This window comes from Rhopalosiphum maidis, chromosome 1 (assembly GCF_003676215.2).
Source record: "Rhopalosiphum maidis isolate BTI-1 chromosome 1, ASM367621v3, whole genome shotgun sequence".
In the NCBI taxonomy this organism is placed as follows: domain Eukaryota; kingdom Metazoa; phylum Arthropoda; class Insecta; order Hemiptera; family Aphididae; genus Rhopalosiphum; species Rhopalosiphum maidis.
In genome coordinates, this window is record NC_040877.1 from 19409496 (window position 1) to 19425114 (window position 15619).

At 27.8% G+C, this 15619-nt stretch overlaps 1 protein-coding gene across 2 annotated transcripts in view; it reads right to left on the reverse strand.

Annotated features, from left to right (window-relative positions):
* Window positions 1-15619, reverse strand: part of LOC113555584 (metabotropic glutamate receptor 2) — a 168209-nt gene that overhangs the window by 7639 nt on the left and 144951 nt on the right. The window contains exon 13 of one of the 2 annotated variants that reach the window (XR_003405405.1): window positions 11139-11301. Coding sequence is in view for 1 of the 2 variants with exons in the window: in XM_026960030.1 (XP_026815831.1) it covers window positions 11204-11301 (98 nt within the window). In the remaining variant the exon portion in view is untranslated. Of the gene's footprint in view, window positions 1-10640; window positions 11302-15619 lie in introns of those variants that run through there. The other variant, XM_026960030.1, reaches the window with a different exon arrangement.

Below are 15619 nucleotides of genomic sequence, written 5' to 3' on the forward strand. Positions count from 1 at the left end.
CCATAATGACTAATCAGACAGTTTAAAAGCAATTTTTTTATTTTCATTATACAATAAGCAATGTATAAATTATAACTATAAACACCAAGGTCCATAGTTGAATAAAATTGTTATAATTTTATAACTTTGCATACATATAATGTCGACAAAAATAATTATAATTATATTAGAATGACCAAGAAAAATTAGTTATTGTAACAATGTAGTATATGTAAATTGTAGGTACCTTCATGACAGCTCTGATTCGTTGCTATAATTTGAAATAAATGAGAAATCCTATTTTTCGATTTAATAAATAAAAAAAATATGTCATAAAATCAATACATTTAACATATCATATTATATGAATTATTATTATTATTATTTATTAGAGCATTTTATTACAATATTAAATTTCATAAATTGTTGAATAAATACGATTACAAACTGTTTTTGGCTAACACATAAACGTCAATTACCTAGAAACATTAAATTATTTTTAAAAATTTAAAATTAACAAAACATGTAGTACATTGAGCAACGCATTCATTTAAATAACATTATAATATAATATTCTTAGACATTTGCGGAAACCAATTAAAAAACTTAACACACAAATATAAACTGAAAACTTGTAATTGTCTTAATAATAATGAAAACAATAACACAACGAATGTTATTAAACCAACAATTTATAATTTATCGAATGAATTTACGAAAATGTCACGGGACAAAAACGCAACGTCGTATTATTATTATATCATATATAATATTATTATACAGTATGTTTCAAACGTATCCATTGTTATTATTTGTACACATTACAGAAATATCATATTATTATATGCGTAGGTATTATACAATATTTCGTTCACACCCGTCACATTTTTCAGTAATATATTATTATTAATATTGTACAATTTTTTGTTACGTCTTATATAATATATATATTTCGTTCGTTCATACGTTTTTACAATGATAAAATATTACATTTAAACAGAATAATATTAAGTATGTGTACACAGTACCACACTTTTGGGTATAGGCTCCGTATTATATAAAAATATCGGAATATTTAATAAAAATGTAACACACGAATATTATGTGTTTGAGTCGTTCGTGTGCTATTTTAATGTACGTAGAAAATCGGAACACATGACGCCCACCGCCGGAAGCAGGTCAATTGGATGCAAGCTGAACAAAAGTCATGTCGCGAACAAAATAAAGGTTATTTTTGATATATTTTTTTTAAATCGTATGTATTAATCAGAGACATTAACACTTAGAATTTTCACACACCAATTAGAAGCTTATATAATCGATTTTCATTATTTTTTAACGAAATAATTTATATACTATAAAAGTATTAAGAACATATATATTTTTCCGGCATAATATACACCTCGAAAACAGTATATAATTAGGTTTTTTGCGTATTTACATTGGGTACATTCATCACAAATTGCATTCCTTGAAAATGTCCTTGGATCGGAGTTCGTTTCAACTAAAAACTTATAATACAATAAAATATACATTCACATCAAAATCATATTAAGTTGCGTATAACACGTTCACAACAATTCTCTTTTACAATCTACTGGGTTTTTTTTCAAATATATTTCGTAAATTACCTACCCATAAGTTAAATTGTTTTTGTTACCGCGAATCGACATTATTAATATATATATATATATATATATATATTTGTCTTCAATCGTGACAATAAAACATAAACAATTTTATATTTTTTGGGGTTCGTTTATTCGTTTATATATGTATACATTATACGTTTATAAAAATTCCAAGCAAATAGATTCTATAATGGGAGCACTAGAAGGATTAGGGTTAATTTTGTGCTCGGCTCCTTTTCCCCAATGGCCTATATCTTATCTAACCCCCGTACGCACGTAAAACAAAAAAACGCGGCTGTGGTGTATTGTTTTCTTTATTATTATTTATTTTACGGTCGAAAACAAATTTTGGTATTCCAGTGACGAGTAAACCGCGTCCACAGAAAACGTCAGACAGACCGAAAAACGATTTGAATATTCGATTTAACGCACCGGATTCGCAGATAAGCGGGCGTGTGTATAATATAATAATATATTATATAGGTACGATTGAAAATAATGCGACCGAGAATGATTAATTTTATTTTATTTGTTTCTAATCGTAACGGTGATCGTGTTTTTAAACAGGATTGATAACGAGGAGACGTGTTCCTCAAACAGCCGTATAAATCATAATGACCGATGCGTACCCAACGTGTAAGGTTTTGGCCTCGCAGAGAAATAAACACTTGTTTTGCATATGAAAATATATTGAAAATGTTAAACAAAAATCGTCACGTTTGGAATCTAAAAGAAAAGCGCATACATTTTTTTTTTACTTACTTTATTAACGTTTAAATTGGTATTCCGTCACGATCTATCTATAATATGATTTCATATTTTTCGTATAGTGTGATATACACTTAAATCAAAATTTCGGGGAAGGCTATTGAGGTCTTAAGGTGGGGGTTTATTACGACGAAAATACATTAATAATTTTAGAATATTATAACGATGTTGCAGTATCAAACCCGGCCGGATAAAAGCGACGGAGTAGGTGTAGACGGTGAACCATAGGCGAAGTGCCCGGAGCGAATATACGCGTGATTTCAATCGAATCAAACCGGGGCGCGTGTTGTACCAGTATATCATTATGGACGAAGATTTCTCTCCTTTTCCGACAAAAGTATTCGACAAGTTTATATGCACCGGAAAGATATAATATATAATTCTTATTTACCTATAAATATATATATATATGATATATATGTGTGTGAGAAATAAAGAATCGAACAAATAAAACGACGCTTATTTCGATGGGGCGATTTGAAAAGTACGTGCGCATAAAACGTTTTCATTATTTGGACTTTGGAGACATTTTATAGTGTGTCGAATCGAACCTTATTTATTCAGATAAATGCACACGACTAGTGTATAAAGTAAGGCATACCTGGCACGGACTATCGCTTTGCTTTTACTCGTACGATCGTAGGTATAAAGTGTACACAAATATATAAATTGCGCAGTGACTCGTGAGACTACGGTAGGTATATACATAATGTATGTATGTATGTATTTATATATTTGCATTTAAATAGATGACCTTTTGAATATTTATTTTATCCTCATACATTTCCAATAATAACTAACAAAAACGTGATGGAATATTTGGTGATATTTGTTGAATGATTGCAACTCATAAGAATATACATTATGTCATTATTTAATTTATTATATATTTAATATTAAACATCGGGAAAGATGAACGAATGAATACAAATATTGTTGCGAATTAAAACCCGATATTTGTCGTTCTGATGGGTAATAGTTTTTAGATGAAATTGTAAGTAGTCTAACTGCAGATCACTGCCTATATTTTTTATACATCTAACCACGCGTTTAAATAATAATTATATTATCATATAAATATACCTTTTAAATTAAATCTGTCCGACGAGTATTATTTATTTTTTGATATAAGTTTCAATAATGGTCAAATTATTGAAAAGTTCAACACAGATTAATTGGTTTCAGTTAATTATTTTAAATTACAAATGCATTTTTATACCGAGTACAATAATAGATATTATCACTGTTATTGTTGCCTATTTTTTAAAGTTATGTAACTTATCAACGTCTGAAAAATATTTTTGTAATTTTAAAAAAGTAAAATTTATCATCTTATGTAACATTAATGTTGAGAATTTTACGAGTTTACTTCTTGTACTTTGTTTTTAAATGTTTAATGGTGACATGAAGATTGACCTTTACCACTAAAGGATAGTTAGGTATAAAATGGGTTCTATTTTTTGTTTAATAAGTTTGATAGTTGTAAAGTAAGTATAAAAATGATTTATGCTATAACGCAACGTTATAAACATTTTATTTTTGAGCATAATTAATTTTTGTACTAATCAGGCGCTATATATAAATTATCATTGCTATAATTGTACATTGCTGTTTGATTAAAACTATTGATTATAAATACTATTTATGATCAATGTCATAACCTACTTTGAGAAATTATTATATTTTTTTACACATATAATCATTGAAAATTGTATTTAATGATATACTGATGTGAATTTATAATTTATGGTAATTTAATTAAAAATCAGGTTGATTTAGTAATATCAATATTTACTATTTTACTAAGTACCTATGGTTTAAAAATATGTAATAGACACTGAGCAGTTAAGTTAAATTTTATGTTTAAAAATAATTAATTTTATTTAATTGTTTTTTTCAGTGGCTTTTACTTGAATTGAAAAAATGCGTTTTTCGTAAAATATATATATAGTAGGTATATTATTATATTTCATAATATATAATATACATTTATTATAATAACGTATAATATACGTGTTTCGTTATTTTAAATTGCCAGACTAAGTGTCATATTATATTACTAATATTGGATGGATTTTAATTTAAATTATGTGTATTATACATATTATTATACGTATACAAAAATAGGTAATAGGAATACTACGTAATATTGGATAATAATACAATTTAGAAAAGTTTTAATTTCAATTTTAGAATTTTTTTTACCATTAATCGTATGAATTTGTGTGAAAAGTGGTGTTTTTCTAAGTGAAATGTTTTTGCATAAATTCTAAAATTTGTGATACAAATTATACAGTATAGTTAATGTAAAAAATATTTAGGATATTTTAATATTATAGTTCTAATGAAACGTGAATGCCAAAAATTAACAAATCGTTTATATTTTTTAAAATAATTTATTTTAATAATAATAGTATAGAGAGTTGTTTGCACTTTTTTCGAGACAGTATAATATTTTATGATCTTAACAACTTAGACAAACAAGCTGAGAAATTCTTAAAGAACTCACAATCTATTATTATGTATTATTATATTCTCGATGATAGTTACCAAACTAAATTGGAAAATTACATAAGATGACAAATACCTATTTGGTATTTAATTGTACACATGTCTATTTATTTATTTGAAGTTATTATTATATTTGTTTGTCGAATATTGTCAACGAAAACTATTCGAATATATAAAATATATATTATAATAGATATTAGGGGTATCTGTATTATAAGCAATACGACAATGTATCTGTGAATTATAGTTTGTTTTTATTGGACAGTAATTATAATTTTATAGCTTTAAATGGTTATTTTTTTAAACGATTTTTCTATCACACAAATTCGATGTTATACTTTTCAAAGCAAGTTTCTAACATTTTCGAACAGTTTATGAGAGAAGAAAACATTTTATCAATTTATTTAGACTTTTATGGGTGCAAAACTTTGTACTTCGATTATAGAATTATTGATTTAAGCCCATGCAAGACAATCTACAGTACCTGGCTAGGACAAAGGTCCAATCACAATTAATAAGTTTTAAATTTTTGATGTGAAAATAAAACTGTTGAAGTAAACCATCGCCGCCGTTTTACTATGCATTACAATAGTATTCTATTATTCATCACATATGTGTTGTTGCTGTCAAACCTAGACATCGCTTTACTACCATTATATTATATTGTGTACTACTTAGATGATATTGGAAAACTCTGGCTTTACCCGAAACCGCGTAACGGTTCCAAAAAACCATTGAAAGCGAGCAAGGTCTCGAAAGCATCCACATCGATTCTTAATATAACTTGCCATAAATAACATAGAAACCGAAGGCTATCTTACAACACATTTTCGGATTTTTTGATATCCACCTCTTAAGCCTACCGTTTAATAGTATATCCGAGATTTGGTATATATTGTATAGATTATACAAGTCCCGATACGGGACTAGAATAAAGTTTATACATCCACCTCGCCGGATTTATTCGAGTCGTTGGGTCTCGCCCCAGCATCGCCGCTTGTATCATAACTCAGGATCCCCAGGCTTTGTTAAGCTAATTTCCCGGGCAGTGTTATTACACTTAGTTCACAAATTTTACAAGTATTATTTTGAATTAATATTTAACTACATATATGTAAAATATACACTTCATAACCGACTGTTCACTTATTTCACCTTTACCGACATCCTCATATCCAAACGTGAGATCAAACAGCGTTATCAGAAATTTTATAAGCGTAGTGAAGAGTGCCGGAGATCACTACACTGTACGGTAAATACAACAATTTATTTTCGTGTCCAACGACGATCGCCATTTATTGGCACTCGAAATGAAATGTTTTAATGACGGTCTCACAGAAAGCACGGTGTTATTAAGATAAGTATCTTTTGGGAATTGTAAACGAATTACATCAATATTTTTTTTTTTTAGAACAAATCTTCTCGATTTGTTTCGCACTTTAATTTCATTGGAGTAATATGTTATATAGGTATGTATAATTAATCGATTTAGTTTCAACATAAAACTAAAATCGAATAGACCCGACACCGACTGGTAGGTATTAGCCATTAGGTATGTATATATTTGTTCTCAATTATTCAGTTAACGTTTTACTATTAATCAAGATAGATCCATTATAGAACGATAAGACAAAACGCCCGTAAATTTCATGTGGTTTTAATTAAAACATAGTAGATAAATTATGTACGTTATGGCGCACCTAAGTTTTTATTATTTCCAAATATGTATTTAAAACGCTCCAAAACTCGATATTACAACTATTTTTCTCCAATTTAAAACACCTTTTTGCATACAAATTGTGTATAAATACATCCGATTCCATACATTTAGCATACAGATTACATGTTTTTGTTATTTTTTTACAGTATTTAAATATATAATTTTTTAGTACTTTCTGGCTCATTATTTTTGATTATATTCATTAAAAAAAAAAAAACTCTAAAATTGTGGCAAACTAAGATGAAATTTAAGATGATAAACTAATATGCGGGTTCATATGTGTACTATGCTATTCGACGAATTAAAAATTATAACAGCTATGAAATCAACGCAAAAATCATATTCATACCAAACTCTATACGACATTTTAAATTCGATTCCCAAGCCGATACAATGACACATTATGCGTTATTAGATTCGAAAAGAGATTAATGTAGTTAGATATTTGGCGTATCGATCTGTCGGTTTCTTAATTCGGTGTAGTCGAAGTAGGGTAATGCTAATTAGTAATGAAATACAATTAGATAATGGAAACCCACGAATAAAATCTAAATGTAATAGGTAGGTGTAATATAGTGTGTTTTCAAACGATCCTAATAGATTTACCACTTTAACTAATTTAACGAATGTAGTTGTTGTATTTTATTAAAATCATTTATTTTCGTGGACCTACGTAGACTTTTTTAAGTTGTATAGGAAATAGAAAACGTTTCTTCCATTTATTTTGTTTTTGTAAGGTGTTTGTAGTAGTTTGCGCTCGTTGTTATTTTTACATTCGTAGTAATTAAATTGAAACGAATTTTCTAATTGGAATAAAATGGACAAAGTTTTATGTTGTATGAATTTATTTTAAAATATGTAACTTTATTCATATTACCCGGAAGACCTTATACTATAACAAACAAATGTTGGGTTTCAAATTCGAAGAAATGTTGTTTGTGAACGTATTTATTAACAACGATTGAACAATACGTTATGTTATTGCCTTTGTGCATCATCATCGAGAATCACCGCGAACCGAATAATGAACTATAATGAGAAAGATCATTAAAATATGTACTTGGTCAAGTATTAATAATCGTTTCAATTAATATATATATATATAGAAAAAAGTAAATATTTAATGTTCAAGTATATTTTCGACGAAATCACAATATTTAAATAGTGTTTGAATTTTCGGGTATTTGCACGGAGAACAGTGTTGTATACTCAACTATGGAATCGATGGGTACATAATGAATGGGTACTAACGTATGTTATTGAGCAACTAGTTCAAACTCGAATCGTTTTTATATTGACTAATATATAGGTATGTATATTTTTATTGTACTTAGGTGAATAGTGAATTTAGATGTTATAATTGTCCATTGTAGAAACAAAAAAAATAAAAATTTTTGTTTGAAAAATGTACTAGTTTAATAACTAATTTTTTTTTATCTCTAGCATAATATTATGAGGACATACAATTTATTAGCGTTATATATTATAAAAAACAATTTTCATAGTCGAAGCGTGCAGTATATCGATTTTGAAAAAGCTTTGCTATTAGTTACCTATAACTTGTAACAAATTTTCGAAACGTCACTCCATGAGGTACTATTATATAATGATTATATGATGTTTAATAGTATAAATTGGATAGATATTATAAACAGATTGCATTGATTAAAATCATGTTTCTATACCACGTGAAATTCGACTAATACGTAATACGGCTAATAAGACGTATTTGATAATAATTTTTATTTGTTAATTTTAAAAATCGAAATCAATGAGTTTATATGATTTATTTTCCCAAAAAGTTTTTTAATATAGACGATTTTTACCAAGTGTACTCATAGCGTAAGTAATAGTAGTATTAGTATTTTGGCACCACCGTAGTAATACAATCTTGGTGTAGTAAACCTCTGGTCGGAAGAAGGGGGTAAATGGGCTTGTCTTGTCCACCAAATCGGGTCGGTACACCATGCTGTGAGCATTCGCTGGCGAGGTCAGCCAAACGGCGTGGCAGCGACCCTAAGAATATATAATGACGGCAGAGATTTTTTCTGGCGATCCGATTTCACGAACCATTTTCCCTAACCGCGAGAGAGCTGCGCGTTGCAGATAAAACGACACGTGAAATATTTCACCGTTTACACTTTTTTTTTTCGTTTTTAGTTTCGATTTTACGCGCCAGTCCGAGAAAAATTTCACGTGACATTTTTACAGTCATAGTTGAAATCGTTTCATAGAAATTTAATTACGAGGAAAAGATGCTAACGCGTCTGGAGGGAATTTTTTACGGTCAAACGTTTTGTCCAAACAATGTTTAACGATACGGTTTTGAACTTTTCGACGAGCAAGTTCGACAGCCGACACTTTAGCCACGACCTTCTGTGGCATAGATTTCTCGTTTTTGTAGACTTCTGACGTTACGAGTGGCAGCAAGTCAACGGACAAGAAACCTTCTAGAAATAACGCCGAAAACTACGGTGCATAAATACTGCGTTATTAGAGTTCTACGGCGGCATTCGTACATTGATTTTACTCTAAATTCTTGATATTTGCTTATTCGTGTCAAAAATATATATTTATGGTTTAATGCAATTGTATACTGTCGTTAGTATACCGATTTCATTCGGTAAGTTATACGTGGTTGATAATTGTCGGGTCATACGGAAAAAGTTACCAGACAAGATTTTTGCCATTCCATTAAACGTTCATTATTGCTAGTGTTCAAAATCGATTTGTGCCGATTCGATTTGATATTTAATTTACATTATTTTTAGTCAAATAAATGGTTAAAAATTATCGGTACTACACGATTGTGAACGTTTAATATACGTTTGCAAACGATTATCGGCAGTTGAAAAAAATCATATTCTATACCTACCTAAAATTTAAACGATCGCAAACAATAATTTTTCTAGCGACGATGTAAGTTTTAATTTTTATATTGTTGTATATTTATATAGCGTTATTGATAATACATACGCTATCGTATTAAGCTTCAAATCTTTACGCTGTTAATGCTACAAAATAATATGAGTTTGACCTATTAAACTGTTGAATGTCTTATAAACGTTCTGTTTGAGATATTCTAACACAAACACACCGGGATTATGGCTATCAAAGTCATAATATATGCACATTCACACTACATGTCGTATACTATACGACATGCCTTCCAATCAATAAAGGAAATTTCAGTCAACCGTCCTACAAACGGATTAAAGGTTAAATGCGCCACTGTTTTGGAAGATCTAACTAGTTACTAGGTAGACTGCTGGATAATTAAAATTCACTCATTTCTTTGTATTTTCGTGCAGGTACAAATGAAATATGAGTAGTTATATGGCACAGACGATGATTTTGTAATTTCCAACACGATTAGAATAATCCGACTTAGTGAATTATATGGCAAAATGAAAGGATTCTGCAATTATTTATAATTGAAATGACAAAATGGCAAACAAACTGCAACCACCGCCTTACTCGTTGATGAGGAAACAAATATACATAATAGATATTATAGTGTTATAAACTATAAAGATACATCCGGACATCTCTCACCGCTTTGCGTGCCGTTAGTGACATTATGGAATCAACAAAAAAAACTTGGTAAATGCTGCGTGAAAAACCAGCAGAATAAAAAAATAACTTTAAAACGTCTGTTACTCATGTCATTTACAGGTTAAGTAATGTTATGTCATAATAATTAATTTTTGTTAAAAAAAAAAAAAACTATTTCAAATTTTATCAAATTAAATTACCTAGTTTAATTACGACAAACAATTTAACTTCACTCGGTAGCAATATACGATTCAACTAAACAAAGAAGTTATTTCCTAATTTATGTTAAGTACCTACATTACACTTAAAATTAAAGTAGATAACAGTCTCCCAGCAAAGTTAAATTATTCCCATAATAATATGCATATTTAATTAAACGTATTTTTAAGATTTTGTTTATTTTTCAAATTAATGATTAAATGATACGATTGATGTACCAACATTATAATTATTAGTCTCGATCACAAGCCATTCAGTATTATTTTTTGTTTACTTAGTACATTTTTCCAACTATAATATGTGACGTGTTTTTTTTTGTTATTACATATATGTATGTTATTTACAAAAGTAGCAAACGTTTTAAGGAGCTTATTTTTTTGTTGAAATACTTCGTTTTATTGTTATATGCTGCAGTTTTGGCTGTCAATAATGTAACAGTAGGAATTGACTAATTAATCAAATGTAGAAAAATATATTGTTACGTGTTTTGAAAATAGCCCAATGAATAACATATTTTCCATGATCGGTTTCACCTCATGTTTCTATTAAAACTGTTTACAGGAATTAAATGATTTTTACAAATGATAAGACTTTTCAAACATTCGTAATTAAATTATTATTTTCGATATGGCCCTCTTATATTATTGTTATTATAGTTATAGTATTATTATTAGTGTTATTATGCGTCTTCGAGACTTTGGCAAGTTTATAAAACTTCCAGAGAACATAACAATTGTTTCAGTCTTGTCATGTACCTTTGTGCTTTTCATTCGATGGTTAGGGGAATAAAAGATATTATACGTTCGAAATTGTTTGTCGATTACGATCTCGATACGATTCTCGTCTCTTCTGTTTGTACGGCTCGTTCGAGAACTTGTTTTCGATTTTCCAAGCTGATATGCATATCCGTACTGGAATCTGAAAACAAAAAAATACAATACATTGAAATGATTTAACAGATGTGTAAACATAGTAGGTGGGTTGAAGATATCAATTACGCTTTGTTGTAAAAATAAATCTATTCAATAATTTGCAAACAACGATTTTCAGTAAAATTCAGTACGCGTGGCAGTCATGCTTAACGATTATTTGGCTTCCTGGTAATAATAGGCAATCATGGACGATGGTAAAAAGTAATTACGCCGACGAACCTCTTCCAATAACGCTGCCAATAAAATAATGTTTTTATTATTATTATTTTTATAGTACAATCGCACTTAGAAATCAAATCTTTATTCTTTCGTTGTAAAAATTCGAATCAACGCGGCAACGTTACGATTTCATTGATAATATGTACTGGGCAGACGGGATGAATGTTCATTTCTAATAAATACTATGTAAGTTTATTTATAAACAGATAATTTGCAATGCATATCCGTTCAAAGTGATTAACAAAAATATACGATAATAATTTGAGTTTTTATTATGAAAATATCAATATTATTAACATTATGTAGGCCGGCTTCACATGCAAGTCAACGGATAAAACCATAAGTAGTATTATCATCATACAAGTCTTTGGTTTTAGTATCCTTGGAATCTTTTTACCTGGAGAAAAAAGTTTTAATCTTCAACTTCGAAGGGGTTCATGATATTTTATATGTTGTGCTTATAGAAATTATAAAATATCAAAAATAAAATAAAAAATATCAGTTGCAGTTTATTTTTTTTTTATTACCTAAACGTTTAAATATAAAATGTTGAAGAATTTGTAGTTATTTTGTAGTTAAAAATTATAGTTTTTTTTAAATTATAATGCCCAAGCTTAAAAATGTAATACAAGGTATCACATATATTTTTCTTACAGGAATTAAAAAAAAAGTTAAGACGACACTCAAATACATTTTTTACGACCATCATTGGATTTTTATATGGAAAATATCGATTTTTCATTAAAACGTTTTTCCATTTTCTATGTTCTTTTTTTTACGATTTTTTTTCTTTTACAAGCGTAGATAATATTTTAATGCCAAATCAAAAAGATTGGCAATTGAATTCAAGATTCTTCGTTGTTTCAACTTTAAGTGATATAAGGACATTCATATATGTTATTTTTTCACAGATATTTCAAATTTAAACGAAAAATAACGATTTAAGTAAAGTTATAACTTTTATGATGTCATTAAAAAAATATTATTCGTTAATTAAAACTTTTCGTTACTGCATATATTATTATTTTTTTTATTTTTTATACACACTATTTTTTAAATATTTAGATAAGTTTTTAGCTTTTTTTACATGAACTTATTCATACAGTTCATATTATAATGTATATAATGTATGTATATATAATTTTTTAATGATGTGTTTGAAAAAAACTAGTTCATTCTACCGTGTTACAAATCGAAGTATAAAGTAATAATTTTCAATATAAATGTGTAATAAAATATCTTAAGTAATATAGGCTGACACACCGTCTCCATACAGAATCGATTTTTGTATTAATGATTTAAATTGAATTGAATTTTAATAAATCCATTACAGTGTCTTTTACTCAATTAATGTTCCATACATTACCTTCATTTTAGGTAGGTATACTTGAAAGTTACTATACAGCAGAGCGAATTTTTCGGTTTTTTTTTTAAATATAAATATAATCAAAATGATAAGATTTTCTACGAGAGATAATTTTAAATCACATATAATCAGACTGAATCATTCGGGCTGTCACGTACACATCGAATCGAGGAAAGGCAAAGTTCTAAATTAGATCTGTTCTTGTAGTTTCTCATAATATTTCGTTTCAAAGCACCGAGGAAAAAAAAGTATAATTAAATTGTGGGTTTTAACTTTTAATATATTACCCTCTTGGTGTGACCAAAATCTACTGTACGAAATCTGATGTTTTCATAAACTATATTATAGATGTACCGAGGGAAAATAATAAGTATCCTTTGAACAGAGTAGTGTGTATTTACTTTAATGTGGCCATAACTCATAACTTATAAGTTATGAATCATAATATCGTGACCAATGATCGATAGAAAACAGTTAAGGATTGTGTATTCTGCAAGATTAATATGGTTTTCACATTTAAATATTTAACCAATTATCCGTGTAGTTTATCCATCACAACCGCTGTACGAGTTATTATCATCTCCCAGAGGGACTATTGCTCGGGTTTATTTTTTCACTATTTCCAGATTAAAACTTATAGGTGGCCGATGGGTATACCCGTGCCGTGGTTCAACATATCAATATATGTACAAATAGCTTTGATCCGATGTGTGTGTGTATTACGTTTCGAATGCCAGTTGTTGCATTAAAGGGATATTGTATGATTTTATCTGTTGTTATGTAATAGTAATACGACGTTTGGTAAATGACAAACGATATTGTTGAAATGCGCGTCATTGTGTTGCTTGCGTGATTTTATATAAAATATAAAATAAAAATGTATGTGTATACTTGGTAATGCGAAAAAGAAGAAAATAAATATTTTATTTTTATTTCGATAGCTTTTTTTCTACGTTCTGATAAAATAGAATTGAAAATTACCTTTTTTTTTTGTTTCCGAACGGAACGACGAGGCGATTGGTTTTCAAACAGATGCACTTTTTTCTTTGGAAAAATACAATCTCCAGATGATAGTAAAAGCGTTTCAAAAGTTTAAAATAGCTTACGTAATCGATAAGAAATTGGATGCAAATTTTACATTTTACCTCTTTCACCAGATAGTACCTACTACCTCCTACCTACATGTCCGGTATTGGTTGAACGTATAGGTGCTAAAAATGTCAAGTTTCTGCAATTTTATTATAAAGTTATTAAAGTATTACAATGTTCATAGTAATTTTAATATGAAATTGAGATATAATTATTTTATTTCAATAAAAACGTTGATTATCGATAGTTAAATTGAAATTATTTTTTATTAAGAAATGGTATATTTTATTGATGTGTTTTTTTTTAATAATATAGTAAAATTATTGATGATATCGACTTTAAAGGTAAATAGTTTACTGTCTATACCTAATAATAATTGTCGTTTTTATGTCAATTTATCAATTATTGTTTTTTCAGTTATATTAATAACATTGCAAGACGAGAAATTATTATATCTCGTGTAAAATATTTTGAATTTTTTACATTTAATGTTGACACTCATTTTCCTTTAATTAATTTTAAAATGTTGGTTAATTTCCTATTAAGTATTTAAGCTTTTATATTTTGTTATTATTACCACACTTACCATATTTATATTGAATAAGAAATATAATTAATTATTGCATTACGATGGTGTCATTAAGCGAGTAGACATCTGACATACTAGTATTATTAATTAGAGAAGGCGTATTTATGTATACACATTATTTAAAACGAGAATAATTTCAAAATCTTTAGCCATGCTATTACTATTACATATGGTATTTGTAATTATTAAATTTATTTACATTTTAAAAGTTTAATTTTGTTCTGGATCAGATTTATAAATTTTATGAGTTCAGTATTCAGCTCGTATACATTATAAATTATTATTATACTATCGTGTATCTATCAATGTAAATCATTATCAACATTATTTTACTTTTCAACTAACTCAATAAAATGTTTTTAAATATGTGTTTTTACATTTTTTAAGTTAAATTTGGAAAAGAGGGACTAGTTTTATATTGTTGAGACGTCATATTATTTTTGATTTAAATAGCGTATCTAAACACAATAATTATATTACACATTCTATATCGTTATTTTTCACTTTTCATCCATACTTATTACTTTTGATGACATTATAAAATATATATAACTCAAAAACATCACATTTAGTTTCAGTTTCTACAACTAGTATCTGGCGGTAGAATTTCATTATATTAATTCTATTGTGTTTGGCATATTGTTTAATTATTGTACTATAATAGTAGTTAGCGTATTAATTGTAAAAGCAATACGCACAGTGCACATGAATTGTTTTACGTAATGCATACATATATTCTTGGTTTAATTGTTAGCAAGAATTATACACGTATTTAGTAAAATGGGCATAATAAAATTGTTAACTTAATACCATTTAATTTAAATCAAATATTTATCTGTTGTAAGTTTTGAAGATTCTACATTCGTGTTGTTTTTTTTCAAAAAAAATTTTATTTACAATATGTATTTATTGAATGTTTATTTATGTTTTTTACTTTAAATGTTGTAAATTACATTTGTTACATGACATAATATACTACTCAACAAGGGAAAATATCGTGTTTAATTAAAATTTTCCCCTAATCCCAATCATTGTGATGGT